The sequence below is a fragment of the Heloderma suspectum genome, chromosome 4 (genome assembly GCF_057233095.1).
Source record: "Heloderma suspectum isolate Gila_16-S chromosome 4, 16-S_ref, whole genome shotgun sequence".
In the NCBI taxonomy this organism is placed as follows: domain Eukaryota; kingdom Metazoa; phylum Chordata; class Lepidosauria; order Squamata; family Helodermatidae; genus Heloderma; species Heloderma suspectum.
The window spans coordinates 212,274,569-212,302,052 of NC_139461.1; the positions used below are offsets into that span (position 1 = coordinate 212,274,569).

Sequence of the window (27,484 nt, forward strand, 5' to 3'; positions counted from 1 at the left end):
AACTTGGGAGCCCGAGCGCTTCTTCCGTACGCATGCGCTGAATGCCGCAGGACTTACTCTCGAAACAGTCCGCGTGGGGATACATGTCTACTCGGGAACAAGGTCCCACTGCGTGCGTCTCAGACGAGTGCGCAAAGAAGACCGCAGCCCCAGGGTGGTCGCCAGGGTTAGTTTTACTTCGAGTAGAGCCACGGAAATGAATGGGACTTAAGGTAGATTAACATTGGATACAACAACCCATTCCGTATGAGCCTCCTGGCTTGGCCAAATGCAATGGTGAACACAGAGCGGGTGGCGAGGTAGGTGTTTCAGGAGCACGACTGGCCTTCGACTCGACTCTAGGCTGCGCGTCTTTGTGCTCCGAGCTTCCTAGAGGTATCGCGCCGGCTACGGGGAAAACAAAATGCTGGACTGGAGGGTTGGCGCTTGCATTGGATCCCGCAGGGCAGAGGTTTCTCGGTCTGATGCTGTGCAGAGCCGGAGAGGAGTTCCCCGGCGGGCGCTTCAGGCAATAGATGGAACGCAGAAGAAGAGATGCGAGCAGCGCGGTCGTAGGCGGGTTTACTCTGACGGAAGCCCCACTGTGCTCTGTCCACCCAGATAAGTATGCAGAGGGCTGTGGTTCAAGACCACAGTCCCGACGTGAATACCGAAGCGGGAGAAATCCCCACTGAACTCGGCGGGGCTTGCTTCTGAGTCAACCAGGGCTGTAATGCCAAGCACACTTATTTAGGAAAACAAAGTCAGCCGTGTCGGCCATAAGAAAAAAAAATCAATATAGTATAACTAATACCTTTATTAAGCCAACTCAAAAGATCACCCCAAAATGCACGCTTTCGAGGTATTACGCCAGCCACTGGTTGGCGGATTATGGGAGATGTAGTCCAATATATCTAGCGAGCACTGGGCTGGGGACCGCTGGATATAGGGCAAACTTCCTCAGAAGCGGGCACCCTCTATTTGTGTTGGACTACACCTCCCATAACTCGCAGCCAGTACTGGCCGTCTGGAGGGCACGGTAGGAATATAGGAAGCTGCCTTACCCCGAATCAGTCCCTTGGTCTGTCTAGCCCAGTATTCTTGACAGTGATGGCAGCGGCTCTCCAGGGTTTCAGGCAGGAGTTTTCCCAGCCTTACCTGGAGATGTTGGGGATTGAACCTGGTTCAATCTGCATGCAAAGCAGGTACGCTACCGCTGAACTGCGGCCCCTTCCCACCAGATCGGGGAAGGCTTCTAAATGTTAAAGTAGGTCCCATTTATAGCAGCGGGGGGTTGTATTTCAGTAAACGCGCATACAATCGGGCTGCATGGCAACAATCCAATGCACTCTTGCTTAGGAGTAAGCCCCATTGAACGGCTGCTTCTTCGTAATGCTACGCAGCTATTACGATATATACGGACAGCGCGGGAGGCTTGTCCAAGCGATCTCCTATGAATCTCGACCTGCGATAGGCGGCGGCGACAGCGCGGACGTGTTCTAGTGCGCATGCTCGCTCTGGTTGACGCTTTGCGCCTCAAAAGAGTGGGCTGGTTCTGCTGGCGCTTGCGCACTAGGGTTCTAGGGATTGCCGAGGAGAGCGGGGCTTTGAGGGAACCGGAAGAGACCCATTGCGCAAGTGCGCCGAGTTAAATAGGCGTAGGGACGCAGGTTGGTTGGTGCCATGTCTTTTCACGGCAAGGGGGTGAGTGCTGCAAAATAGGGCCCGAGGATAAGATGGGGGAAGCGAGAGGTAATAAGAAAGTTTTAGGGTGCCTCTACAAGTGCAGCAGAATGGGAAAGTAAAAAGCTAAATGGATTGGGGAGAACAGCGAAGCGTCTTGTAGCATCTTAAGGGCATAACAGAAAATTTAGTTAGGGCCTCCCTGCTGACTTGCGTTTCTACTTGCAGGGAGGCGTGCGAGGGTATAATATGTATGCTTAAACTCTCATCCTCACCCGCTGTCTGTCCTGCTACCTCAGGGCTCTACTGTCTCACTTCTGGCTCTCCTAAGGTCATCAGGAAAGCTGCAGTTTTATCACAGAAGGAGTGCTTTTGATGTGGTGCAACACTTTTTTTTTTACTAACATTACTAACAACAAAGCTAGCGGAGATGATAGTATTCCAGCTGAGCTATTTAAAATCCTAAAAGATGATGCTGTTAAAGTGCTGCACTCAATATGCCAACAAATCTGGAACACTCAGCAGTGGCCACAAGACTGGAAAAGGTCAGTTTACATTCCAATTCCAAAGAAGGGCAATGCCAAAGAGTGTTCAAACTACCGTACAATTGCGCTCATTTCACATGCCAGCAAAGTTATGCTCAAAATCCTACAAGCTAGGCTTCAGCAGTATGTGAACCAAGAACTACCGGAAGTACAAGCTGGGTTTCGAAGAGGCAGAGGAACTAGAGATCAAATCGCCAACATTCGCTGGATCATGGAGAAAGCAAGAGAATTCCAGAAAGCTATTTCTGCTTCATTGACTATGGTAAAGCCTTTGATTGTATGGATCACAACAAACTGTGGCAAATTCTTCAAGAGATGGGAGTACCAGACCACCTTACCTGTCTCCTGAGAAACCTGTACGAGGGTCAAGAAGCAACAGTAAGAACCGGACATGGAACAACCGATTGGTTCAAAATTGGGAAAGGAGTACGACAAGGCAGTATATTGTCGCCCTGCTCATTTAATTTATATGCAGAGTACAACATGAGAAACACCGCCACAGGTTGGAATTAAGATTGCCGGGAGAATTATCAATAACCTCAGATACGCAGACGATACCAGCCTAATGGCAGAAAGCGAAGAGGATCTCAAGAGCCTCTTGTTGAAGGTGAAAGAGGAGAGTGCAAAAGCTGGTTTGAAACTCAACATTAAAAAAACGAAGATCATGGCATCTGGCCCCATCACTTCCTGGCATATGGAAGGGGAAGAAATGGAAGCAGTGACAGATTTTATTTCCTTTGGCTTCAAGATCACCGCAGAGGGTGACTGTAGCCATGAAATTAAAAGACGCTTGCTCCTTGGGAGGAAAGCTATGGCAAACCTAGACAGCATAGTAAGAAGCAGAGACATCCTCTTGCCGACAGAGGTCCGTCTAATCAAAGCTATGGTTTTCCTAGTAGTAATGTATGGCTGTGAGAGCTGGACTATAAGGAAGGCTGAGTGCCGAAGAACTGATGCGTTCGAACTGTGGTGCTGGAGAAGACTCTTACGAGTCCCCTGGACTGCAAGGAGGTCAAATCAGTCAATCCTAAAGGAAATCAACCCTGACTGCTCATTGGAAGGACAGATATTGAAGCTGAAGCTCAAATATTTTAGCCACCTAATGCGAAGAGAAAACTCATTGGAAAAGACCCTGATGCTGGGAAAGATGGAAGGCAAAAGGAGAAGGGGACAGCAGAGGATGAGATGGCTAGATAGCATCACCGATGCAATGAATATGAACTTGAGCACACTCCAGGAGGGAGCGCAGGACAGGAAGGCCTGGTGTGCTATGGTCCATGGGGTCACGAAGAGTCAGACACGACTTAACAACTGAACAACAACAACAACATTTTTTTAAATGCTCCCTCACCTCTGTGTGTAATGCGTGGAATTCAGTGATTAGTGGCTTCCTTTACTTGATAGGGCTTTTGTAATAGGGCTCCTATGTTTTATTTTGTTTTTAGTGGGTGGAAATTCAACAGGTGACCCCCCCCCCCCACGCACACATCCCTGTGTTGCCATACTGTAATGTGGTTAGTAATGGCACAAGTGTCTAAGGGTGTAATCTTATGCATGTTTAGACAGAAAAAAAAGCCCTATAACTTCCAGCATTCCCCAACCAGCCATGCTCACTGTGGAATGCTCGGAGTTGTAGGACTTTTTCTGTCTAAATATGCATACGTTTGTGACTTTATGGTGCTATTAAATGGGAAGATAGTGGAAAAGTCTTGGAATTTGTATACAGTTAACAAAGCAGAAGGGAAGTTGTTACCAGACCCCAACTTAAAACTTTTTTTTTAAAGGGATCTTTCAGAACTGTGGTCTGCTTTTTTTTTTGGACTTTGGAATAAAGATTGCATACTCCGTCTATTTTTATAGGCTGAGCTGCTTGTGTTTTCTAAAACAATCATCTGGCAATGTTATTTTGGAATCTGAGGGTTAGGGTGACGTAAATGTGTTAATTCAGCAGAGTTGCAGTTTTTCTAACCTGTTGATGTTTTGAAGGCTATTAATATGCTGTAATAAAATCTGAAAATTACAGGATGTTTTGTATTATTTGGTGTTTACAAACTTCTAAATAGTTTCAGAATTGTGGCTAAAGGCAGCTATTTGATTGTTTAAAATTCAGGGGAGAAGCCCAGAAAGTCATGTTTAATTATGACGTCCTAACGACTACTCTGATTTAAGGGGAAGGGAGTAACCTAGTGACTTCATGCATCTGAGGTTGACTATTTTGGTTGCTGAGCAGTGTTGAAATATGAGACTTTGTTACATGTGTGAAAAATATTCAGGCTCTGTCATAATGATTTCAAGGTAATCCATTTCTGTCTTTATTTGGCTTGTTCTCTAACAAGATGAATTCTGTTATGCCCCTGGCACTCAAATGATTTGCATCTAAGTCCCACTGATTTTGAAGGGGTACTAATGCTGGCAGCTTCTGAAATGCTAATGTTTATAGGTGTAGGACATGGCGGTAGAAGAAGTAAAAGGGGAATGGAAAGGTAACATGTTCTCCAAGATTTCACAAATGAAAATAAAGATTTGTTCTCATGTAACACTCCTAATTTGCATAACGGAGATTGCTGCTTAATATTCTTAAGGCCAGTATTGCATTTGAGGTGACACTGGGTGATAAAAAAAAGTTCTGTCTATAGTTGTGAATGAGCCATCCCAGATCTACAAGTCATCACTCGATGTTGCATTCATGTATAAGCAAGCCCGTAGTTTCACTAGATTTCCAACACTCTGTCTTAACTTTGTAGATGGGGTGCGGCCACTGGGGAAGAGACGGGAACAGATGCAAGTTTGCCCCCTACTGTCTGTCAATGAAACTTTTTTCTCTTTATCCCTATATAGCCATATAGATGGAATTCATGTGGGCTGAACTGAGAATATACCTTGAACAATAATATTAAAGTTACTAATATTGTGTCTGTTATAATTAATCTGTAAGAATGCTTTTGCTTTGTTTTGTTCCCAAAAGTAAGAAAAGGGGCTAACAAATTATTTTGCCTGCTAGATAGACAGTTAATGTAGGTTGACTTTTATCTATGAGTTGGCAAGCTTGCTGATTTTGACTTCTAAATTGTTCTATAACACTACCCTGTTAAAACGGTGATTGATTAATAATTATTTTTTAAAGGCCAGGGTAACCCCAACGTGTGATAAATCCATCTGATGATGCAACAAAGGAGATCATTTCCAAGCTGGTACATCTTGTTTGAATATGCTCTTCCATGTTTGGTTTGCTTCTTTTCCACAGTGATGGTAGTTCTCCTTCCGTGTAGGCTTAGAATTTTATAAGATAAAATCCAAAGGTACTGTAGAACAGAATGAAATGGATGGTGAACTTCTGATTTAAATTTCAGCTGAAGAGCAAGTCATTTGAACCTTTCTCCTTGAAGTGGAAAAGGCAGCAGAGATTAAGATACTGTGTTTTATCTCTGATTTTTCAGATTGCCATGGCAACAGGGAGAAATGTGATGAGAGCTGTCAAAGTGTTTGAATTTGGTGGACCTGAAGTGCTTAAGCTGCAGTCAGATATCGCATTGCCAGTTCCAAAAGAGAACCAGGTAAAAACAAAGGCCTTAAATTGAAATGTAAATATCCTGAATATTAGAATTACTACTATGTAATGTTTATTAGAAACTTCTTCTGCTCGAGTAAAGAAGATACAAAGTGATTTGCACTTTAAGGGTTTTACCGTGAAAGGTGGCCTAAACTAACATTAAATAAAAGAAATTTTCAGGCAGCGTAAAATCTGATAGAATAACACCTAGTGTTAAAAACCAAACCAAAATGAATAAAATAATGGCAGCTGCAGCTGAATGGGAAAACAGTGGCAGCATTCAGAAATGATAAAACAGCTAAGAAAAGCCTCTGGAAAATATAAATAAACCATGTGTTTACCTGCAAGTGGAAGGAAAGCAAGGAAGTAGCCTGGTTAGTCTCTCTTTGGAAAGGCATTCCAGAGGACAGGTGCCACTTCAGTGCAAGTCCTGCTCTGTACCTGAACCATTGTCACTTTATTAACCCCTCCCCCCCCCAGCAAATATAGTATAGCCTTATCCCTTTATGTGAGGTAGTGAGCTTGGTACAGGTCTGTAAAGGCATTCCTTAAATACATACGGGATAAGGAATTCATCTCACCACCTTCCAAGTTTACCTCATCACTACCTTTAAGCTTTCATATTTTGTATTGTTTTATGCTGCACTTTGTGGTTTAATTGTTGTGAACCACCTGGAGAGATTCAGCTATTGGGCGGTATAGAAATGAAATAAATGCCGAAAAGTCTCTCCAGCTGTAATGAGAACTGCCTCACCCAAACCCTGGTGTATTTGGACATTGGATACCAAAGCACAAAGTTATCAGGGGCTTGAAAAAGCACCTTGCTGCTCATGAAGCAGTGAGAAACTTTTGAGTACCTGGATTATGGATGACTTGGGGTTCAGCTGCCACTGGCCACAAGAGCGGGGCCTGAAGGGGACAGAAGCAGGGCAAGGAGAGAAACTCAGCAGTGCTGGGGCAGACACATGAATCCTACAGCACTTCCCAGACTCACTAAATACCTTCCCCCAAGCAGTTGGCTGATTCTCCCATTTTTACGACTTTGTGGGGAATTAATGAGAGCTGATTGTGGGTTGACAGAAACACTCTGGCTTGCTCTGCACACAACCCAAGCCATAATCTTGCATTACCTTGGTACCTCATAAATCCTTCCTGTAATACAATGTCTTTCTATTTTTGTAATGTTAAGAAGTGGAAGATAATGTATTGAGCACAGAAGGTACCTTTAAAGGAGGGGTTGTAGCACCTGTCTGGTCTTCCTTTAATACCAGGCTTGTCTTGGAGGAAGAGGCTGTTTTTATTGGAGGGAGAGACTGCTTGCATTGCTTGCAGCTGCATGGCTTGATGAACTCAACCTATTCTTGAGGAGGAAGATTTCAGAAACAAGGTCTCTGATGCTGCTTATTGGGGCTACTTCTGGCTGTGTGGTAGATAAAATCCAGGCAGTTCCCAATGGAGCCTAAAATCCCATGGAACAGTGAGTCATGACAGGCAATACTGACCCCTCAAGTTGGCATTGCTTGCCAGACTCAGCTGCGTAAGTACTGATAAAGCTTTTATATTTATCTGTGGGTCTGTTTCAACAGGATCGGATACAAGTGCTTTACGGGATGGATGTTGGCCTTCCTGATATAAAAAAAGTCCTGAGTTTTTAATATCTTATAATTGGTTTGTGCTGTTCATATTTTGTAGGTATTTTTTACATTCAACAAAAGTGCACAAATAACAGTGCCTCTGTTGCTCTTGGTCTTAATTGTTCAATGATTGTTGTACCATTTTCTTCTCCAGGTTCTTATTAAAGTTCACGCATGTGGCATTAACCCAGTGGAGACCTACATTTGTTCTGGGAATTTTGTTAGAAAACCAGCTTTGCCCTACACACCTGGTACAGACGTGGCTGGGGTAATACAAGGAGCTGGGGAAAATGTAGCTGGTTTCAAGGTATTCCGTCTTAAGCTGGTTGACCATTTGCTATCTCTTAAACAATACAATTTAAGGTTTGACAACTAAGCATGGTCTCTTGGGGCTAAGATGGATTGTTTCTCTGTCTTAGATAAGATTTCTGTCTGTCACATGCTTCTGAATTTCTGTCCTCCTGCTTCCCAGTTTCAGTGTAAGATTTGGTTCGTTGCTATAGTTTGGCCATAGTGTGTCATTCTTTATGAAACAGTCAAATGTCCTTTAATGTGTAGTCTTGGAAACTTAAATTACACCAGGCACAGGTACATCCTGGCTGTTCTTTTGCTACCTCTGATGTAATACTACCAGCAGCTGGCACTTACTAAGGACTGCTGCTTGGGGAAAAAGTTCATTATAATGACCTGAAGTCATTTTACATTCTGTGCAGAGAAGCTGTCTCTTTCTCTGAACAACAAGACTCATAACATTTTACAGACCTGATTTCTTGCTCTGTGATTACTTAAACTGTCATACATAAAATGAAAATAAGGCACCCACAAGTGAGCTTCTAGGTATGAGCTTCAGTTGCATTGTCATATTCTGAAGGTCCTGAGCATGTTGTTCTTTCCGTATTTTCACTGAGCTGTATCTAACAGTATTGTTCCACTAGCAGACAGATAGTGCCTCTGCCTGATCTTTGGGGAATCCCTTTCCCCACCCCACAGCTCACCCCATCCAGTATATGGATGACCCTCTGTGTAGCATTTGGGGGAGGGGGCTTCAGGGACTACTGGAGGAAAAGGAGGGGGGAACCCACTTTACCAAACTTGTTCCACCAGTGTAATGGATGGAACCCAGAATTTGAGTTTGTGATGACCACATGTAAGGTGTTGTGCCAAGAACTTGTCTTGCGAAACAAATAGTCCAAGTAGGTGGTTTTTCAGACATCAAGAGCTACCTGAAATGTTTCTTATAACTTCTTGTTAAGTACTGAACTCTGGAATGGTGCATCTGTCATTATCCTGTTATTGTAAGGATTACTGGACATGTCCTCCCCTGTGCTACAAGATTGCCTAATGTGTAGTACGTTAATGTAGACAACTTCCAGAGGTCTGGGGGGCATTTTTGCCCCCTGGGCCTCTTCTGCAGGCCACATTCTGTGGGGCATCACTCAGTTTGCGGGGTGCAGGCAAGCTAAATAAAGGCCCCAAATCACCAGTTTGCTGCTGAAATTTGGCAGCAAACCTCTCTGTAGCACTACAGAATGCTACAGTGGCTAAATTAAGCTTGCTTGCAAGCTAAATTTAACCCTTTTGGTCCTCTGTAGTGGCTTGCAGACAAGCTAAATTACACTGTTTGGATGCTCCATAACTGCAATGGACACCATAAAAAAAATGATTTGTGGGGCGTGGGATGGGGTGGAGTGGGGACTTCAGGCCATGTGTCACCTACACCTAGTCTCGTATAATGTTGCTGTCGTCCTGTCATGTTTACTTCACCTATAACAGGTTATTTGTTTATTATGAAAATGTCTCTTTAGTTTTACAGACAAATTACAGAAAACATTTTGGCACAATGCTTCACCTTTGTGCATTTATTTTCTCCTCCCAGAAAGGAGACAGGGTTTTTACCACTGATACCATTTCTGGCGGTTATGCTGAATATACTGTTGCATCAGTTGACACAGTCTTTTCCTTGTCTGATAAACTGGACTTCAAGCAAGGTGCAGCTATTGGGATTCCTTATTTTACTGGATACCATGCTCTCTTTCAAAAGTAAGAGTTACATACTAAACTGATTTTTCAGCCATTGAAATACAGGCTTTTTTGGTCTTTCCCTTTTTTCTTGAGGTTTTCTGTAGTATATAGTTCATCCCATTAATTCCTCATTCCTTAATGCACCAGATCTGTGGTCATTTTGTGAGATGCCACTCTTTTGTTTTGAGCCTGAGTGGAAAAGAGGATACTTATGATACAGAGTAACAGCATGAAAAAATCTTTGCAGATGCTGCTGGAAGCTTCTGTGCAAACTTGTTCCGTTGGCAGTGCTGCTAGCAGGGGTTATGATCTCACTTATATGGCTGTTTGTTTCACAATGTCATTGGCATGCTCTCAGGGGATAATGGGAGCTGTAATCCAACACATCTAGAAGACACCGGGTTGGGGAAGGCTGATATATAGCATGCACTGGTTTTTCTTAGTAATGCCATATATCTTGCTTATCGCTTCATTGACAGGGTTATTCTGTGATCATAACATTAACCATATTGTAACTATTGCGTGTAATTAAGTGGTTGTCACGTCAACACTGTTGTTGTCATGAAGGAGACCCAGAATACTGTGGGGCTGTTCCTGAATTAGAATCCAGACATATTGAATACCAGACACGATAGCTTTATTAGCAAACCAAATTAGACATAACATATTGCAGGTTCTTACTGGATATCTGACCTGAGGGAACGTCATCAAGTAGACCCTGAAACATCTGAATCATCCTAGAAGCCAGAAGAATTATAGCTGAGGCAGCATTCCCTACTGATGAAGTCTAATTTAGAACTTCAGTAAAAAACAAACTGTGGCAGCAAGTTCTGTACACCCAAGCCTCAAAGTTTATTTAAAAAAAGAAACACAAGTTAACCCATATGCTGTTTCAGTGCATCTGATGGCAGTGGTGGGCTAACCTACAGTGTTTCCCTCACATGTGGGTTTTAGATTAGAACTATATGAACTGAGTGCTACAGCATCTAACCAGAACAAGCTCAGAAACACAAACCCAGACTTTCAAGAATGCACATTTTCTTACATACTATGATGTGGTGACTACTCACATGTTGGGAAATTGAGCATCCCTACATGTCTATCAGTAGAAGATACATTAAATCAATAATTTTAATAAGGAATGGAAGAAATAACCATGCTGGGAATCTTAAGGCGGATTTAAAAGAACATTTTCTGCCATATCTTCATTATTTCCAGACATTTTACATCTCTAGTCTTTCTATAAGTCTTATTACATCATTTTTAGAAATCTTTTGGGGAGACTAAAGGCTGGGTAATATATAAACACCTTGTCTTAAATTCTAAAAGAAAATATTTCATAATACGAAGCTGTTCAATTTTTCCAATTCTTCAGGAAAAAACAAAAAATCGTTCTGGAGGTAGGGAACGGAACCACCCTTTTTCTGAATTTTACCCTTTTTTTCTGGGCCTTCACATCTCTAATCTTGACTGAATAAAAAAAAAATTTACTCAACAACTACGCCATTGGCTGGATGATGTGATGCAGTCAAACACTTCTCATGTTGAAAATGTTCTGTATATTTTTCCAGAGGATCTGCAAAAGCAGGTGAAACCGTGCTAGTCCATGGAGCAAGTGGAGGAGTAAGTATTTCAGAAAGTCACCCTTTGTATATAAGGGGACTAATTCTGATTGGAATGCTTTTAACATTGTAAAGTAGAGCAACGTGCTTGATTTCTTCTACTCATAGTACATTCCATAGTTTGATCCACATGATATGGGAGAGTTAAAAAATATCAGAGCTCTTTTGCCAAACTCTCCTGAAAGAATCTGAGGAGTGCTTGTTGAGGATAATTGTAATGATGGTGGTTCCTCTTCTGTGCTTGTGAGCATCACACAGTCCGGACTTTAAATATTGCTGTGTGAAATTCTGAGGCCATGATACGGTGTTTAATCCTCAAGGCTGTGGAAAAAATGTGAATGTGAGGACTCTAAATATTGCTTTTTATGGTCATGAAAACATGTGAGAAATCAATGTTGGTAGATTTTGCTCTGGTTGCTATACATCAGGGGTGGTCTGCATGTGGCACCCACAGCCCCTCACAAATCATACACACACACACACACACACACACACACAGTGTCATGTGAAAAAGAAAGTACACCCTCTTTGAGTTCTATGGTTTTACGTATCAGGACATAATAAAAATCATCTGGTCTTTAGCAGGTCTTAAAATTAGGTAAATACAACCTCAGATGAACAACAACACATGGCACAGTGTCATTATTTATTTTACAGAAATAAAGCCAAAATGGAGAATCCATGTGTGAAAAACTAAGTACACCTTATGATTCAGTAGCTTGTAGAACCACCTTTAGCAGCAATAACTGGAAGGAATTGTTTTCTGTATGACTTTATCAGTCTCTCACATTGTTGTGGAGGAATTTTGGCCCGCTCTTCTTTACAACATTGCTTCAGTTCATTGAGGTTTGCGGGCATTTGTTTATGCACAGCTCTTTTAAGGTCCTGCCACAGCATTTCAATTGGGTTGAGGTCTGGACTTTGACTGGGCCATTGCAACACCTTGGTTCTTTGCTTTTTCAGCCATTCTGTTGTAGATTTGCTGGTGTGCTTGGGATCATTGTCCTGTTCCCTGACCCAATTTCAGCCAAGCTCTAGCTGTCGGACAGACGGCCTCACATTTGACTCTAGAATACTTTGTTAGACAGAGGAGGTCATGGTCGACTCAGTGACTGCAAGGTGCCCAGGTCCTGTGGCTGCAAAACAAGCCCAAATCATCACCCCTCCACCACTGTGCTTGACAGTTGGTATGAGATGTTTGTTCTGATATGCTGTGTTTGGTTTTCGCCAGACGTGGCGCTGTGCATTTATGGCCAAACATCTCCACTTTGGTCTCGTCTGTCCAAAGGACATTGTTCCAGAAGTCTTGTGATTTTTTCTGATGCAACTTTGCAAACCTAAGCCGTGTTGCCATGTTCTTTTTAAAGAGAAGAGGCTTTCTCCTGGCAACCCTTCCAAACAAACCATACTTGTTCAGTCTTTTTCTAATTGTACTGTCATGAACTTTAACATTTAGCATGCTGAAGCCTGTAGAGTCTGAGATGTAACTCTTGGATGTTTTGCAGTTTCTCTGAGCATTGCATGGTCTGCCCTTGGGTGAATTTGCTGGGACATCCACTCCTGGGAAGATTGGCAACTGTCTTGAATGTTTTCCACGTGTGAATAATCTTCCTCACTGTAGAATGATGGAATTTAAATTGTTTGGAAATGGCCTTATAACCCTTCCCAGATTGATGGGCAGCAACAATTGCTTCTCTAAGATCATTGCTGATGTCTTTACTATTTGGCATTGTGTTAACACACACCTGAATGCTTGAGACCAGCAAACACCTGACACTTTGGCTTTTATAGGTGGTCACACTTGCTGATGATCAATTAATCAAGGGCATTTGATTAGCAGCACCTGGCTGCTACTTAGGCTTTTCATACCTATGGAAGCAGTAAGGGTGCACTTAGTTTTTCACACATGGCTTCTCCATTTCGGGTTTATTTCTGTAAAATAATGACACGGTGTAATATGTCATGTGTTGTTGTTCATCTGAGGTTGTATTTACCTCATTTTAAGACCTGCTAAGGACCAGGTGATTTTTATTATGTCCTGATATGTAAAACCATAGAACTCAAAGAGGGCGTACTTTCTTTTTCACATGACTGTATATATGTATGTGCGCAAACAAAATGGGGTCCAAAGCAAACAAGCTAATTTTGACTCTTTTGGTGCTTCATAGCATGTCTGGACGCCATTTGTTTTTCTGCATTTCCCCCTTGTTCTCGGCATTCAGGCTGGGGTGTGTGTGTTGGGGTGGTAAAAACGCCCCCTGGAGCTCCCGAAGTTGCCTGCTCCTTCTATAGATAGTTGAGTGTCCTTTCTCCCAAATACAGTTATTTCTTTTGAGCAGCTACTAGGGGAACACAGGAAGCTGCCTTATACTGAGTCAGACCGTTGGTCCAGCTAGCCCAGTATTGTTGACACTGACTGGCAGTGGCTCTCCAGGGTTTCAGCCAAGTGTTTTTCCAGCCCTACTGCTAGATGCCAGGAATGAAACTCAGGAGCTTCTTCATGGAAAGCATGTGCTCTTCCACTGAGCTACAGTCCTTCCTACACTAGTAGACTTCTTTTGTATCCATTGCTGGCTGTTCATTTTATTGTCAGGTTTAAAGGAAGTGTCTCTTGGCTCCATGTGAGGTGCTTTTCTGTGAGCTCACCCTATTGCTTTCCTGTAACAGGGGAAGGACCATGACCTGGCAGTCACCTGCTGGCAAGTTTTTACCCATTTCTAGTCCTTAGAAAAGTGCCTCCCATGTTGAAAAGTGTGGTTCCCAAGGGTGGCTTAGAATAATATTAGGGAGAGGTAGCTTGTAGATGGTGCATTGGAAATGTGAAGACTGGGTGTTGTGTTATAGTGGTAATTGGGCTGATAGTAAAATCTACCTCTATGAAGGAGAAGGAGAAGCATGTACTGCTGGCTGGCTTAATTATTGATTTCCCTGATCTTGTTTCAGGGCCGTTGTTTGCAGCACTGCTAAGAGAAACAGTATATTGTTTGTGCAGATCTAATGGTTAATCTTAAAAGCACTGGGAGCTCGGGCAAACTTGGTAAAAGTTATTAAGGAGCTGCTATTGTATTGCTATTCAAAGTGTCTCATTCAAAAGGATTGTTGTCATGATAGTATTGGGGAATGACTATGCTATTTTAACATGTCCCTGTTGCAAACTTCAACACTTCTTGTCCACTACATTTCTCTCTCTCTCATACTCTCAATTTTCTAGGTTGGAGTGGCAACATGCCAGATTGCACGAGCTTATGGCTTGAAGGTCTTGGGCACAGCTGGAACTGAGGAAGGAATGAAGCTTGTTTTGAAAAATGGAGCCCACAAAGTATTTAATCACAGGAAGAAGGATTACTTGGATCAAATTAAGGTAACTTACAGCTGAATCTTATGCCGATCTATTCAGAAGTAAATTCTAGGTAATTCAAGGGGCTTACTCCATGGTAAGTAGATACAGATTGCAGCTTTCGTGCATGACCCTATGCATGTTTACTTGGAGGTAAGTGAGTTTAGTGGGTCTTATTCCAAAGTGGACATTACAGTCTTAAAACTGTATTTAAGATCCTTTATTTAATCAAAAGTCTTTTAAATTTAATTAGTGTCTCTGTTTTTGAATGAATTTGTGAAGAATGCTATGGATGAGTCAGTGCTGGTAGCATGTTTATACAGCTGCCTTTAATTGATCTTTGGTATCAGTTCACATAGTTTGGTATCATTAGATTATTACATATATGGGCCTCTCATCACTCTCAACACACTTAAGGCATAATGGGTTAAATCCAGCCTCATGCTAGTGGAAGTCTGCTGGTGTGGTAAAACTTTCTCTCTCTGTTCCCTCACCCCTCTCCTGCCCTCCACACCACTCGAAAATCTGCTCTGAAGGGTTTTCCAGCCCCCCAGAGCTGATTTTCAGGTTGCGGGGAGGGGGAATTCCCCTCCCTCCCAGTTCTGTTGATGGAAGTACTTCTATCAGTGGAACAACAAAGCTGGATTCAACCTATTGTGATGTGGCATCTGCAGCAATATGTTCTATAAAATTGTTGTGATTTTGTGGAATTCAAAACAGAGGTGGAAAGATCATGGGAAATCAGGCGTATGTGTGCAGTGTATGCCCCTGTCACACAATATATTTGGTGTGTGTGTGTGTGTGTGGGGGGGGGTACATGTGGGGCCCTAGTGCTTAATTCTGATGTTTATGTATGTGTTATGGATCCAGTGGAATACTATAAATTTTTATTTGTTTAAACCCTCACTTAGACTTCAAAGACAATTTCACAAATAGCTTTACTAGTTCATATATGCAACATATTTAATATTTTACAAGTGTGAAGTGATACCTAATGAAAAAATGATTAAAAGAAAAACCAAGGCATGTACTTCCTTACATACTTTCAGGGCGCAACCCTATGCATGTTTAGAGAACTTCGTTGTAGGACTTTTGTCTGCTTAAACATGCATAGGATTACGCCATTAATGTCTTATCTTTGTTCGTATGAGTAGGTCACTATGTAAAGGGCTCCTTTTAACACGTTTGTTCTCACTGTTAAATCCTGAAGGATTTAGGTCCACCTTTTCTGAGGTTAATGCAACAGTATGTGCTTAAGAGATTTCTGGATGTTTTAGAATTTTATTTTTATCCTGCTTTTCAGGATAAAAAAAGTTTTTCCTGCTCTGTGTTCTCCCAAGTCAATAAAATGTCAGAGGAGGGAGATCAGTTTGACAGTACCAAACAAAGAGATGGGTTGTAAGTAGGCATTTATATCAAGCTGGGGCCAGGCTGATCTTCCCTTGTTGGTGGTTTTGCTTGGATAGTGGTGCTGTGACTGACTCAGCAGCTCTTGTTCCTCTGGCGGGTAGCAAAGTTCAGCATGTGCTTCCCCTCACTTCTCAATCCTAGGGCAGCTGGAGCAGAGTGTTCTTTCTGTGAAGGGAGAAGCAAGCTCCTTCTCCAGCTGATAGATGAAGCCCAGCTGGTCTTCACCTGGATTGTTACTTTTTAGTGTGAAGTTAAAACTCTGGGATTTTATCATGTCTTAATATTGTGACATAGGTGAGCCTACCCACCAGTTAAGAACAGAGTCTCTGATCGCAGTCTCACCTTCATGTAAGATTATATGGGAGAACCTTTTCAGTGGTGGTACTGCAGGTGTTAAATACTCTCCTCATGGAAACCTCCTGGGCACATTCTTTTTCAGTCTTCTGCCTGCTTTCAGTATTTGACTTTACACCTCCATTTGATGTTTTCTTCTTTTAATTTGCTTGCTGTTTTTGTAACTCTCTGGTTCTAGTGTTTTTATTATTGTTTTGTATTATGTATTTTAATTTATTGTATCATTTTATAATGCTTGCAAGAAGCTTTGTGTATCTCCTGATAAAAAGGATGATATGAAAGACAAGAACTTGTGAATTCCACGTTTTCGTGATGCTGAACAACTAATCTATTTATCGTGTAGGAAGTAGCTGGTGCCCAAGGCATAGATGTGATAATAGAGATGTTGGCTAATGTCAACCTTGCTAATGACTTGGAACTCCTGTCAAATGGAGGAAGAGTGATGGTAAGCATGTGCTTCACCTTTTTAATGAGAACTTACTGTAGAATTTTACACTTTAAATATTTCATTTTTTCCATCTCTTTTGTGACAGATAGTGGGTAGTCGGGGTCCCATTGAGATAAACCCTAGGGATACTATGCAGAAAGAATCAAGTATCAGAGGAATTTCTTTGTACTCTGCATCTAAGGTAAAAACCAAATCACGCATTTACATAATTCATTTAGATTGGCTAGTATACATTTTCTGTAGCACAGCCTCAACTGATTGACTCCAAAACATGGCCTTTATTCCCTGCCTCCCTTCTCTTCTGGCCATTAGTTACTTACATGCAATCTCACCGTCTGGGGACAGTAGGAGGGAGGAAATTGGAATAAATTGGGTAGGGGCATCTGCTGATTCCCCACTCCCAGTGCGGCTGCCTGCCCAACATCCATGCCTTTTCCCAACTCTTTTTCATTGAGTTTATACAATTTCAGTGGGTAGGAGGGGGTGGGAAAGCACCAATGCACAAGCAGAGTTTTGGCTGCGTACCCTGAATCCATGCCTACACTTCCCCCCATGTAGTATAGAATAATGAACTTGATTTCTGGAAGCAGCAGAAATATTTTTCTCTAATGCTTGATTTTAAATGATGTCTCCTCTGTTTAGGAAGAGATGCGGGAATGTGCAGCATCGCTTCTTGCCGGCATAGATGTTGGCTGGCTAAAACCAGTAGTAGGCCCTGAGTATCCAATGGAGAAGGTGGCAGAGACTCACAAGGACTTAATCCACAGCCAAGGTGCTTTGGGGAAGATGGTGCTTCTTACATGTTAAATCATGCTGTTAAATGCCTCAGCAGTAGTCATAGAAATGCTGATCACAGTGTTTATGCAGCTCGCTTAGAACAGTACACAAAATGTGATTCAGACAAAATATACAGCAGATGCGATAGGCACTAATTTAGACAAGAAATGCATTAAATATTTTATTTGAACTTGGAAAGGATTAAATGCTTCATATTTTTGGCTTGCCCCAAACAACATTATGCTGCTCATTCTTCTGTGGATCTTGTAACAGATGTATGTTCTTCTGACTCTGAATGGTACAGCTGTATCATGCTCCGCTTCTCTCTTCCCCACAAAAATGCTGAATATACATTTCAGCCTATATAGAACAGTATCACATACTGACTGAGGCTGTTTGTATTTACTGACCACAGATTGTTGTTCCTGAACCTTGTTCCTTCAAAATAATATATATAGAGAAAGATAGAGCTATGAGATCATTTTTTTGTCTTCATGCAATGAAGCTCATCAGTAAGGTGCGTCATCTATAGAAAGCCATATCGCTAGCAGGATATTCATTTGACAAATCCCAATTCGTACAGTTGCTGATCATTTGAGGGTGAAAGTGGAGAGTGCAAAAGCTGGTTTGAAACTCAACATTAAAAAAACTAAAATCATGGCACTTCCTGGCATATAGAAGGGGAAGAAATGGAAGCAGTGACAGATTTTATTTTCTTGGGCTCCAAGATCACCGCACACTGTGATCACTGTAGCCATGAAATTAAAAGACGCTTGCTCCTTGGGAGGAAAGCTATGGCAAACCTAGACAGCGTAGTAAGAAGCAGAGACATCACCTTGCCGACAGAGGTTCATATAATCAGAGCTATGGTTTTCCCAGTAGCAACGTATGGCTGTGAGAGCTGGACTATAAGGAAGGCTGAGCACCGAAGAATTGATGCTTTCGAACTGTGGTGCTGGAGAAAACTCTTACGAGTCCCCTGGACTGCAAGGAGGTCAAATCAGTCAATCCTAAAGGAAATCCACCCTGAGTTCTCATTGGAAGGACAGATACTGAAGCTGAAGCTCAAATATTTTGGCTACCTAATGCGAAGAGAAAACTCCCTGGAAAAGACCCTGATGCTGGGAAAGACTGAAGGCAAAAGGAGAAGGGGACGGCAGAGGATGAGATGGCTAGATAGCATCATCGATGCAATGAATATGAATTTGAGCATGCTCCGGGAGAGAGCGCAGGACAGGAAGGCCTGGCGTGCTATGGTCCATGGGGTCACAAAGAGTCGGACACAACTGAACAACAACAATGTACTGCTGAAGCCACACTCCCCCAGGCACCCTGCACAAAATGATTCATTCTTCTCTCTCCCTGATCTTGTAATCCCATCATTCCTGCTTCTTTCTTTCTCCCAGGAAGTCTTAGAAGCCAGATTTAGCCCCATCCTCTTCAGCAACCCCAGAACTAAAGTCCAGCCTAATTTAGGTCCATATTCACCACACATGGCCACAGCCTAACCTTCTGTGAACGGTAGCCTTCTCTTTAGACACAGAGCAAGCCTTTGAGCTAATTTATCCAGATTTCAGCCCTGTGTATAGCTGTCTACAGAATTCATTTGGTTTTCTGTTTCATATGCCTGATATACTTAGGGCTGTTTATCTTATATGGTGCATGGCTAAAAAGCTTGGAGCCAGAGAAAATGGTTGGTGCGTTTCTTTTCCTAAAATTAGTCCTAGACCTATCTTGAAATCATTCATTCATTCATTCATTCATTCCTCTTTCCTATTAAATGTTACCTAATGTAGCTGTACTAGTGGACTATTTGGTTCATCTGAGCACATTAGAGAGATTGGTTTTTAGTCTAACCTAAGTCCCAAGTAGGACTAACATTGGATACAACCCACAGAATCAAGCATTGGTGACTGAGATGAGAATCTTTTTTGGAAGGTGGAAGCTTAGAGGTTATAGCCTTCAGACTATCTACACAGCAGAGTGGAAGGCAACCTGATGCCTTTCACATGTTTTGGACTACAAGTCCCATACTCCTTGACCATTGGCTATGCTGGTTGGGGCTTATGGGACTTGTAGCCCAAATGTGTGGGGAGCACCAGCTTGCCTACCCCTGATGTAGCTTGTGCTGTTGTCAGTACAAATCATTTCAGAAGATGAGATCACTTAGGAAGAACAACTAGCAGCTGTTTGGATTTGGGATGATAGTTATTAGTAGCAGTGGAAATATGATGGGTAAAATGCAGCTAATTTATCAATATACAGGTGCTATTCTAACCATAGCAAGTAGGAGAATACACCTACACATGCTACAGATAGGGCTGATTTAGTTGCTGTTACTGTTGAGGTGTGCTAGTGCATGGACTTGACCAATGTCCTTGTGGTCTTAAATAGCCATATGGCCATGTTATTCCATCACTGCAGCATTCTAAGGAGGGATGCCACCATATCTGCAATAAATAGTGGCTGTGCTACATGCCATGTAGTGTTAAAGCCTCAAAAGTTCTCTTTGGGTCAAAAGCAGTCAGTAAATAGATGCATCAGTACCACCATCCCTAGGGCATCTAGTACTGTTTACTAAAAGGCACATTTTGGAATTGATCTAGGTGCTTCTACAGATATAAATTTATGTAAGAGAAGCAATTTAATGTACGTTCATTTATGTCTTTTTATTCTGTTTTTTAATTGTCTCATGCTAGGAACCACAAATATGAAGGAAAGAGGGATGGACTGTTAGGCAATAGATGCCAAGTGGCAGGGCCTTGGGTCAGCTGGAAAAGCAGGGAGGCAATTTATAGTGAGGAAACCTGGCCCAAACTCCTCTTTCTGAAACATGACGAGGCTGGAAGGATGGGAAATAAGACATTTCTGTGGTTTCGGTAGGAGACCCCTCTCCATTGAATAGCGGTGAAGGGCATTTGAAGGGTGGTTTAGAAATCCAATGAAATAAAATAAAAATGCTTCCTGATCAAGTGAATAGATAAGCAAGGAAAAAAAAGCTTGATGGGATTGATGTTAAAGAAAATTCTCTGTGTTCTCCTGTAGCAGTGTGTATTGTTGGTTGGAAGAGAAGCACTCAAGGATAACTACGTTGGTTGCCAGGCTAACCAAGCAATCCTATGGGGGAGGGGAGGGAGGGAGCATCCATGACTTAAGAACTTCCAGTTCCTAAGCCCTGTTGGACCTGCACTGACCAGGGCAAAAGCAGTGGCTTTTTTAACCTGCCCCTTTTTCTTGTTGATTATGTCCCTCCCATTGCCTCCAATAAGAGGAAGAATCACTATGCCGGTCCCAGAGCTGTCATGGTTTTCCTGGTATTCCAAGGGCGTAGCTGGAGACTGAGGAGGCTTAGGAGATAATGAATTCAAAGGTTCCCCTGATGTGCCCTTGGAACACCCGCTTCATGCCCTTATGGTTGGCAAAGCGCTACCGACAGGGCAGCCACAGCAGTGGAATGGTCCGCCACTGTCGTGGTAAGGCCTCTGCACAGAACTCCCCACCACACCCTCGCTCCTGTTGAGGGGGAAGTGCACAATATCCTGTGGCCCCTGGGACATGCTCCTAGGCGCTGTAGGATTGCAGCCTAAAGGTATTCACTTACATACTTGACTGCATCATTTAGTCTAGTTTCTATGAACTTCCAGAGCCATTTGGATGTAGTCTGCTCACACTTTACTCTCAGAAGAGAATACAGGTGGAAGGAGAACATGGTGGGCTGAGGCTTTGACAAATAAGTTCAATGTTGGCAGGACACTTTATGTATGTATTTTAAATATTTAGCCTACATATGCTTGATAAATTAGTGGTGACCTTCTGCTGTTTCTCTTGGTGTGGTTATTAGTAGTTGTGTTAAACGAACCATGGAAGAGGTTGTTTACTTCCTCCAGAAGGTGTCATACTAGTGTTGCCTTTAACATTTTCCTTATCTACAATGATGAGATGTACCACACTTTTGCCAGAAAAGGAAAGGGGAAATCGTTGTAACAGTATTTGCCAAAACACAATTTCACACTTTCTACCTGAGACACTCAAGAGATATTACCTCAAGGAAGGTGAAAATCCTCTTTCTTAATCAGTTGTTTAAACTCCTGTTTCATTACATTTTGTTTACTGGGGCTATAATGACAAACTTCCCTTCACAATGAATGAGACAGCCAATCTGTTTAAAATGCCTTGAGCTCCTCTGAACTGTATGAAGGCAATAAACTGATGACAATCTAATTAATGCATTAGGGGGAAACATCACTTATCAGAAGAACTGAATTGATACATTGTAGTGAAAGTGTCAAGGTGTGGAGAATTAGTTTATACTGAAGTGAAAACTAATCCTGTTTCATTTGTTGTTTCCCTAAAAACGGATAGGCTTTGCATAAGGCAGGAAGTAGAATGGGATGTACTGGGCCATCTGTGGCAGATCAGCATGGGTTTATAACTCCCAACTGCAGAACAATAGCAACAGCAAAAAGCTCCCTTATCCTAATTTAGGCATTAAAGTAAAGAAAATCAGGAGTGTATCTGTGTGTGAGAGAACTGTGACCTCAGTTCTGATACTAAAAAAAAAAGGGGGGGGGGCATTCTGTTCCTTAATTCTACATATATGATCTCCTCTCCATTATTTTGCACCTGACTCTGGTTAGTGGATTGTGGGGTTCATGTAAAAAACAAAGTACATCCTGCGAGTTTGATGTCTGCTCAGCCTTGTGCAGTGAAAAGGCTGTCCCACTGTCACATATGAAATGCTGTATATTGTGCTACAGTTCCATGGATCAGACCACAACTTGTACTTGCAGTGAAATCAACATGAAGTGCTGAAATATAATTCTTAAGATTGCAGATCAGTTTTGTTTAGTACTTGGAACTTTTCCAGCCCTTGTATAAATTTGAAGTTCTTGATGCATTTGTTGTTGTTCAGTCGTTCAGTCGTGTCCGACTCTTCGTGACCCCATGGACCATAGCACGCCAGGCCTTCCTGTCCTGCGCTCTCTCCCGGAGTGTGCTCAAGTTCATATTCGTTGCATCGGTGATGCTATCTAGCCATCTCATCCTCTGCCGTCCCCTTTCTTGATACGTACAAATACATAAATGATTCAAGAAGAATGTATGCTTCCAGGTTGGATAACATGGAGCAATGGCACTGTGGGTAGCTTTTTCACTCTGGGGGCCTTTGTGAACAAATATGAAGGTAGGAGATGGGACTGCAGATGAGGTTCAGTTCCACTTTCATCTCGCTTAGGCCAAAGTTGTTTCTCTCATGCCTCCGTTAGAGATTGGAACAAGGTGTTAGTAGGCATTAAAGCATATGGACTGGGGTTGCGAAATCTGCTGCAGCTTTTATAAGAGCGGAACTCCAGTTACCAGTTGGTGGGCTCAACCACATATACTGCACTGGAAGTATGAAGGCTGTTGGAAGTATGGAGCCTCTCTGGGCCCCACTGCATTTTTCTAATCACACTTAATTGAACTGGAGAGGTGTCAATGCTTTGATAAAATCTTAAGAATGGGTGCGGTTTTCACCTTTCACAGCATCATGTCATCTCCCTTGTCTCCACTGAAATAGGCAATAAGAGATTTGTAGAGACTAGAAAAGATAAAAGAAGAGCTATTAGATGGATCAAAGGAAGAGGACATTTGGCAAGAGGTACCAGTGAAACCTTTTGTCTATGGTTTCCTTCCCATTGTTTCAAGCAAGAACAAACATTCTTGTTACCACCAATAGAGCCATCAGGTTTGTGTTCTTGCTGCCCCGATATCCTTGTCTACATCTTCTCCTTGAGTAACATTATCAACTTACATGGCTTTCTGTACCACCCCTATGGTAAGACCCAGCTGTATCTCTCTAGCACAACCTCTTCCCTTTCCATCTAGTCCTATATCTCTGCCTGCCTCGTTGATATATTTGGTACATTTTTGTCCTGCCTTCCATCATGGAACTCAAGGTGAAATATCTGAGGTTTGTTTGTTTAATGGGTTCCCATGTGTCTCCCATTCAGGCACTGATCAGACCCAAACCTGCTTAGCTTCAGCAGGTAGCTGTATCGTATACCCTCAGAACAACCACTTGGATGTCTCAGCTCAAACCCAACATATTGAAGACTGAGCTACTTAAGTTTTCCTTCCAAGCCTTCTCACCTTCCTCTCCATCCCTCCCTCTATCAACAGACGAAATGGTGATGATGTTGCTCAGCCCAGGTGCAAAACTTTGGCTCTGTCTTTGAGTCTTCCTTCTCCCTTGCTCTCTGCATCCAACTAGTTGCCAGTTTGTGTTGCATCTTCTTGTATAAGGTTGCAAACCCCGGCCCATTCCTCTCTGTCACTTGGCTAAAAATAGATCATTTCCTGCTAGCGCCACTGCAATCTTTTTCTGTCTGACCTTCCCCCTGACTTCTCATCTCTATCCAAAATTCTGTTGCCAAATTCATGTACTTTTCCCCTTGCTTAAACCATAGGACCATCCGCTCTGCTGCCTTCCCACCCATTCCATATCCAGCACAAACTCCTTGTCCTTACTCTTTAAAAGCTTTCTAGGTCTTTCCCTACCCTATTTTTGGGCAGCCTTGTTTTACCTCATGCCCCTGCCTCTGACCTTTGCTACTATAGCTCAAGCCCCCTAACTTGACCAAAGAAGCCCTGCTCCATTACGCTGCCCATTCTTCCTTACTGACCCCAATGTGTAGAACCCTCTTCCTCTAACTGGTGCCACCTTGCTCCCTCCTCCTGTTCAAATCTGTCCTCAAAGCCACCTTTCTGATGTGGGATGACTGGTGATAAGCCAAAGGCCACATTTTTTGTCTTGTGGTGGTAGCAGCCCAAATTTGGGCATACTGTGATCCTGCCCACCCAGAAGAAAGGATTGGAGTCTTGTCTGATATGCTGAATTCTAGGCTAGGCCCAACTGCAGGGGTAAATCCCTGGCTTCTTTCCTGAACACTGGAATCTGAGCACTAGAAATTCCCCTACACATACGAACACTTGAAGGAGGTCTGTCCATTGGGGCTGTGCTGCTGGCTTCAGCTCTGAGGTCATACAGCTCTCCACCCCTGGTGCCCATGAGCTGAGTATGGATGTCTGGGCTGGGGCAACCTATGCATGTAGTCCTCTTCAGGAGCTGTACGTTGTTCACCCCGGCTTCCACCTCCCATGGAAGGCTATGCACATATCACCTCAGACACCAACACATGGATGTCGAGGAGGGGGCAGAGAGGCATGCAACTTTGGGGCTAGGGCCAGCAGTGAGGCCTGCTGCCCCCTTTAATTACATGGACCCCCTTCATGCAACTAGCATGTGAAGGGGGCTGAAGTCTTGTTACTTTTCAAATACTTCTGACACCTTCTTTCTGAGGGGGTGTCAGAAAGAGCTCTTGTGTTCCTCCCAGGCTGAGGGGAATAGTGGGAGTTCTCATCTTGCACTGACTTCAGATACTCAGTAAGTCAAGTGGTGTGTGTGTGTGTGTGTTCTGCCCTCTAGGGTGAGGTGAAGAAAGACTACATAAGAGTCCTGCTAGAGCAGACCAAAGGTCCATCTAATCCAACACCCTGCTTTCCACAGTAGCTAACCAGATGACTCCCAAGAAGCCTGTGAGCAGGGTGTGAAGGCAGGAGATCTCTGCTGGTGCTGTTCCCTCAGCATCTGGTGATCAGTGGCATATTACCCCTAAACATGGAGGCTTTATATAGCCAGCATGATTAATAATTGGTAGACCTCTCACCCATGAATTTATCTAATCCCCCTCTAAAGCCATCACTAGATCCTGTGTCAGTGAATCCAATAAATTCATTGTGCATTGTGTGAAGAAGTACTTTATTTTGTCTGTTGTGCATTGGCTGCCAAGTCATTGGGTGACTTGTAGTAGAAGAAAGCAAAGAAGAAAACTCAGTGGTGCCATCGGGTCAGGACTTTGGGGCGGTGGGCTAGGGCGCCACACAGCTAAATGAGCATGACAGCCCCAAATGCAGAAGGGTTGGCTTACTACATTTTGAAGTAAGTGAAGTCATACATTAGCATCTAAAGGGGGAGGGGCAGGTTATAAGGCCATTAAGTCCAAAGTCTAAAATTACTGAACTTGCACCTCTGAGAAAAACCTCCACATCCACTTTTTTGTACACTGCATAATTTTATATACCTCTAACATGGTCCCCCTAACCTTTCCTCGAACAGAAGGTGTTCAAGCCCAGTGATCATTTTTGTAGCCCCTTTCTGCTCCTTTTTCGGCCCTGTAGTACTCTCTCCTTTTTTAAAATGTGGGTGAACTATTTATTTATTAAATTTATTAATCGCCCATCTGACTGGTCACCCAGCCACTCTGGGCGATGTACAACCCACCATAAAACAATTTAAAACAATAAAATTTTACCATAAACATTTTTTTTAAAATACCCTAACCCACCCCAAATGCCTGCCTGAACAACCACATTTTTAATGCACGATGGAAGCTCATTAAAGAGGGGGCATGACGGAGTTCCCTAGGGAGGGAGTTCCACAGAGTGGGGGCCACCACAGAAAAGGCCCTCTCCCTCGTCCCCTCCAGTCTAGCTGTCCTGGCTAATGGGACAGAGAGAAGGCCATCCGAGGCTGATCTTGTTAAGCGGCCTGTCTGGTGTTGCTGGAGTCGCTCCTTAAGATAGGCTGGGCCGGAACCATATAGGGTTTTAAAGGTCAAAACCAACACCTTGAATTTGGCCTGGAAAACAACTGGTAACCAGTGCAACTCCTTCAGCACAGGAGTGATGTGATCTCGCTGGCGGCTGCCTTTAATCAGGCGAGCTGCCGCGTTCTGTACCAGCTGTAGCTTCCGAACCGTCTTCAAGGGTAACCCCACGTAGAGCGCATTACAGTAGTCTAAACGAGAGGAGACCAGGGCATGTACTACCGATGGGAGCAGATGGTTGGGAAGGAAGGGGCGCAGCCGCCGTATCAGATGGAGTTGATACAGCGCTGTCCGGCTCACAGCTGACACCTGAGCCTCCATGGACAGCTGGGAGTCCAAAATGACCCCCAGGCTGCGGACCTGGTCTTTCAAGGGTAGCCGTATCCCATTCAACACCAGGTCAACATTCCCCAGCCTCCTCTTGTCTCCCACCAAAAGTACCTCGGTCTTGTCAGGGTTCAGCTTCAGCTTATTCCTCCCCATCCAGCCACTCACCGTCTCCAGACATTTGGACAGGGATTCTACGGCCAACCTTGGTGAAGATTTGAATGAGAGGTAGAGCTGCGTGTCATCCGCATATTGATGACACTGCACCCCAAACCTCCTGATGATAGCCCCCAGCGGCTTCACATAGATGTTAAATAGCATCGGGGAGAGGATGGAACCCTGTGGCACCCCACAAGTGAGTGGCCATGGGTCTGAAACCTCCTCTCCCAGTGCTACCCTCTGGTACCTGCCGGAGAGGAAGGACCGGAACCACCGCAATACGGTGTCTCCAATGCCCAACCCCTCCAGGCGGTCCAGGAGGATACGGTGGTCAACGGTATCAAAAGCCGCTGAGAGGTCGAGGAGAACAAGGAAGGAGCATTCACCCCTATCCAGAGCCCTCCTCATATCATCCACCAAGGTGACCAAGGCCGTTTCTGTCCCATGCCCAGGCCTGAAGCCTGACTGAAATGGGTCTAGATAATCAGTTTCTTCCAAGTGTGCCTTCAACTGCACCGCCACCACCCGCTCACTCACCTTGCCCAAAAATGGCAGATTTGAGACTGGGCGAAAGTTGTTCAGAACTTGAGGATCTAAGGAGGGCTTCTTTAAGAGCGGTCTTATCACTGCCTCCTTGAGGGCTGATGGCATCACTCCCTCCTCAAGGGAGGCGTTCACCACCACCTTGATCCCCTCACCCAGTCTCTCTCTGCAGCTCATAATGAGCCAAGATGGGCAAGGATCAAGTAAGCAGGTGGTCGGCCTTACAGATGAAAGCACCTTGTCCACTTCATCAGGAGGAAGAAGCTGGAACCGATCCCACAAAACTGGTTTGCCACAGGCCGCCTCTTGCTCACTAACTGTATCCACGGTGTGCAGAGTAACACACCTAATCTGATCAATTTTATCTGCAAAGTGCCTTGCCAAGGCCTCACCGGAGGCCTTAGAATGCTCCAGTGGTTCCGGAGCCACAGGACCGACCAGGCTCCGGA

The 27,484-nt window shown here is 43.6% G+C and overlaps 2 protein-coding genes across 18 annotated transcripts in view; both read left to right on the forward strand.

Moving 5' to 3' along the window:
• Positions 1-39: 39 nt before the first annotated feature.
• On the forward strand, positions 40-26,302 carry CRYZ (crystallin zeta). 17 transcript variants are annotated; one of them, XM_084852211.1, is made up of 10 exons: positions 40-166; positions 5,645-5,761; positions 7,546-7,698; positions 9,268-9,431; positions 10,985-11,036; positions 14,247-14,396; positions 16,480-16,581; positions 16,670-16,765; positions 17,227-17,356; positions 23,352-26,302. In XM_084852211.1, the coding sequence occupies exons 2-10, from the start codon at positions 5,651-5,653 to the stop codon at positions 23,456-23,458; spliced, it is 1,065 nt and encodes a 354-aa protein (XP_084708337.1). In that variant the 5' UTR covers positions 40-166; positions 5,645-5,650; the 3' UTR covers positions 23,459-26,302. The 17 variants fall into 17 exon arrangements, with proteins under 17 accessions (XP_084708337.1, XP_084708335.1, XP_084708333.1 ...); XM_084852209.1 differs by lacking the exon at positions 23,352-26,302 and adding an exon at positions 18,241-23,341 and having other exon boundaries at positions 40-299; XM_084852207.1 differs by lacking the exon at positions 23,352-26,302 and adding an exon at positions 18,241-23,341 and having other exon boundaries at positions 40-212.
• Positions 23,510-27,484, forward strand: part of ERICH3 (glutamate rich 3) — a gene marked incomplete at its 5' end in the record, with an annotated part of 97,199 nt that continues 93,224 nt past the window's right edge. Inside the window, one exon of the mRNA XM_084851638.1 lies at positions 23,510-23,550. Within this exon, the coding sequence (XP_084707764.1) occupies positions 23,510-23,550 (41 nt within the window). The remainder of the gene's footprint in view (positions 23,551-27,484) is intronic.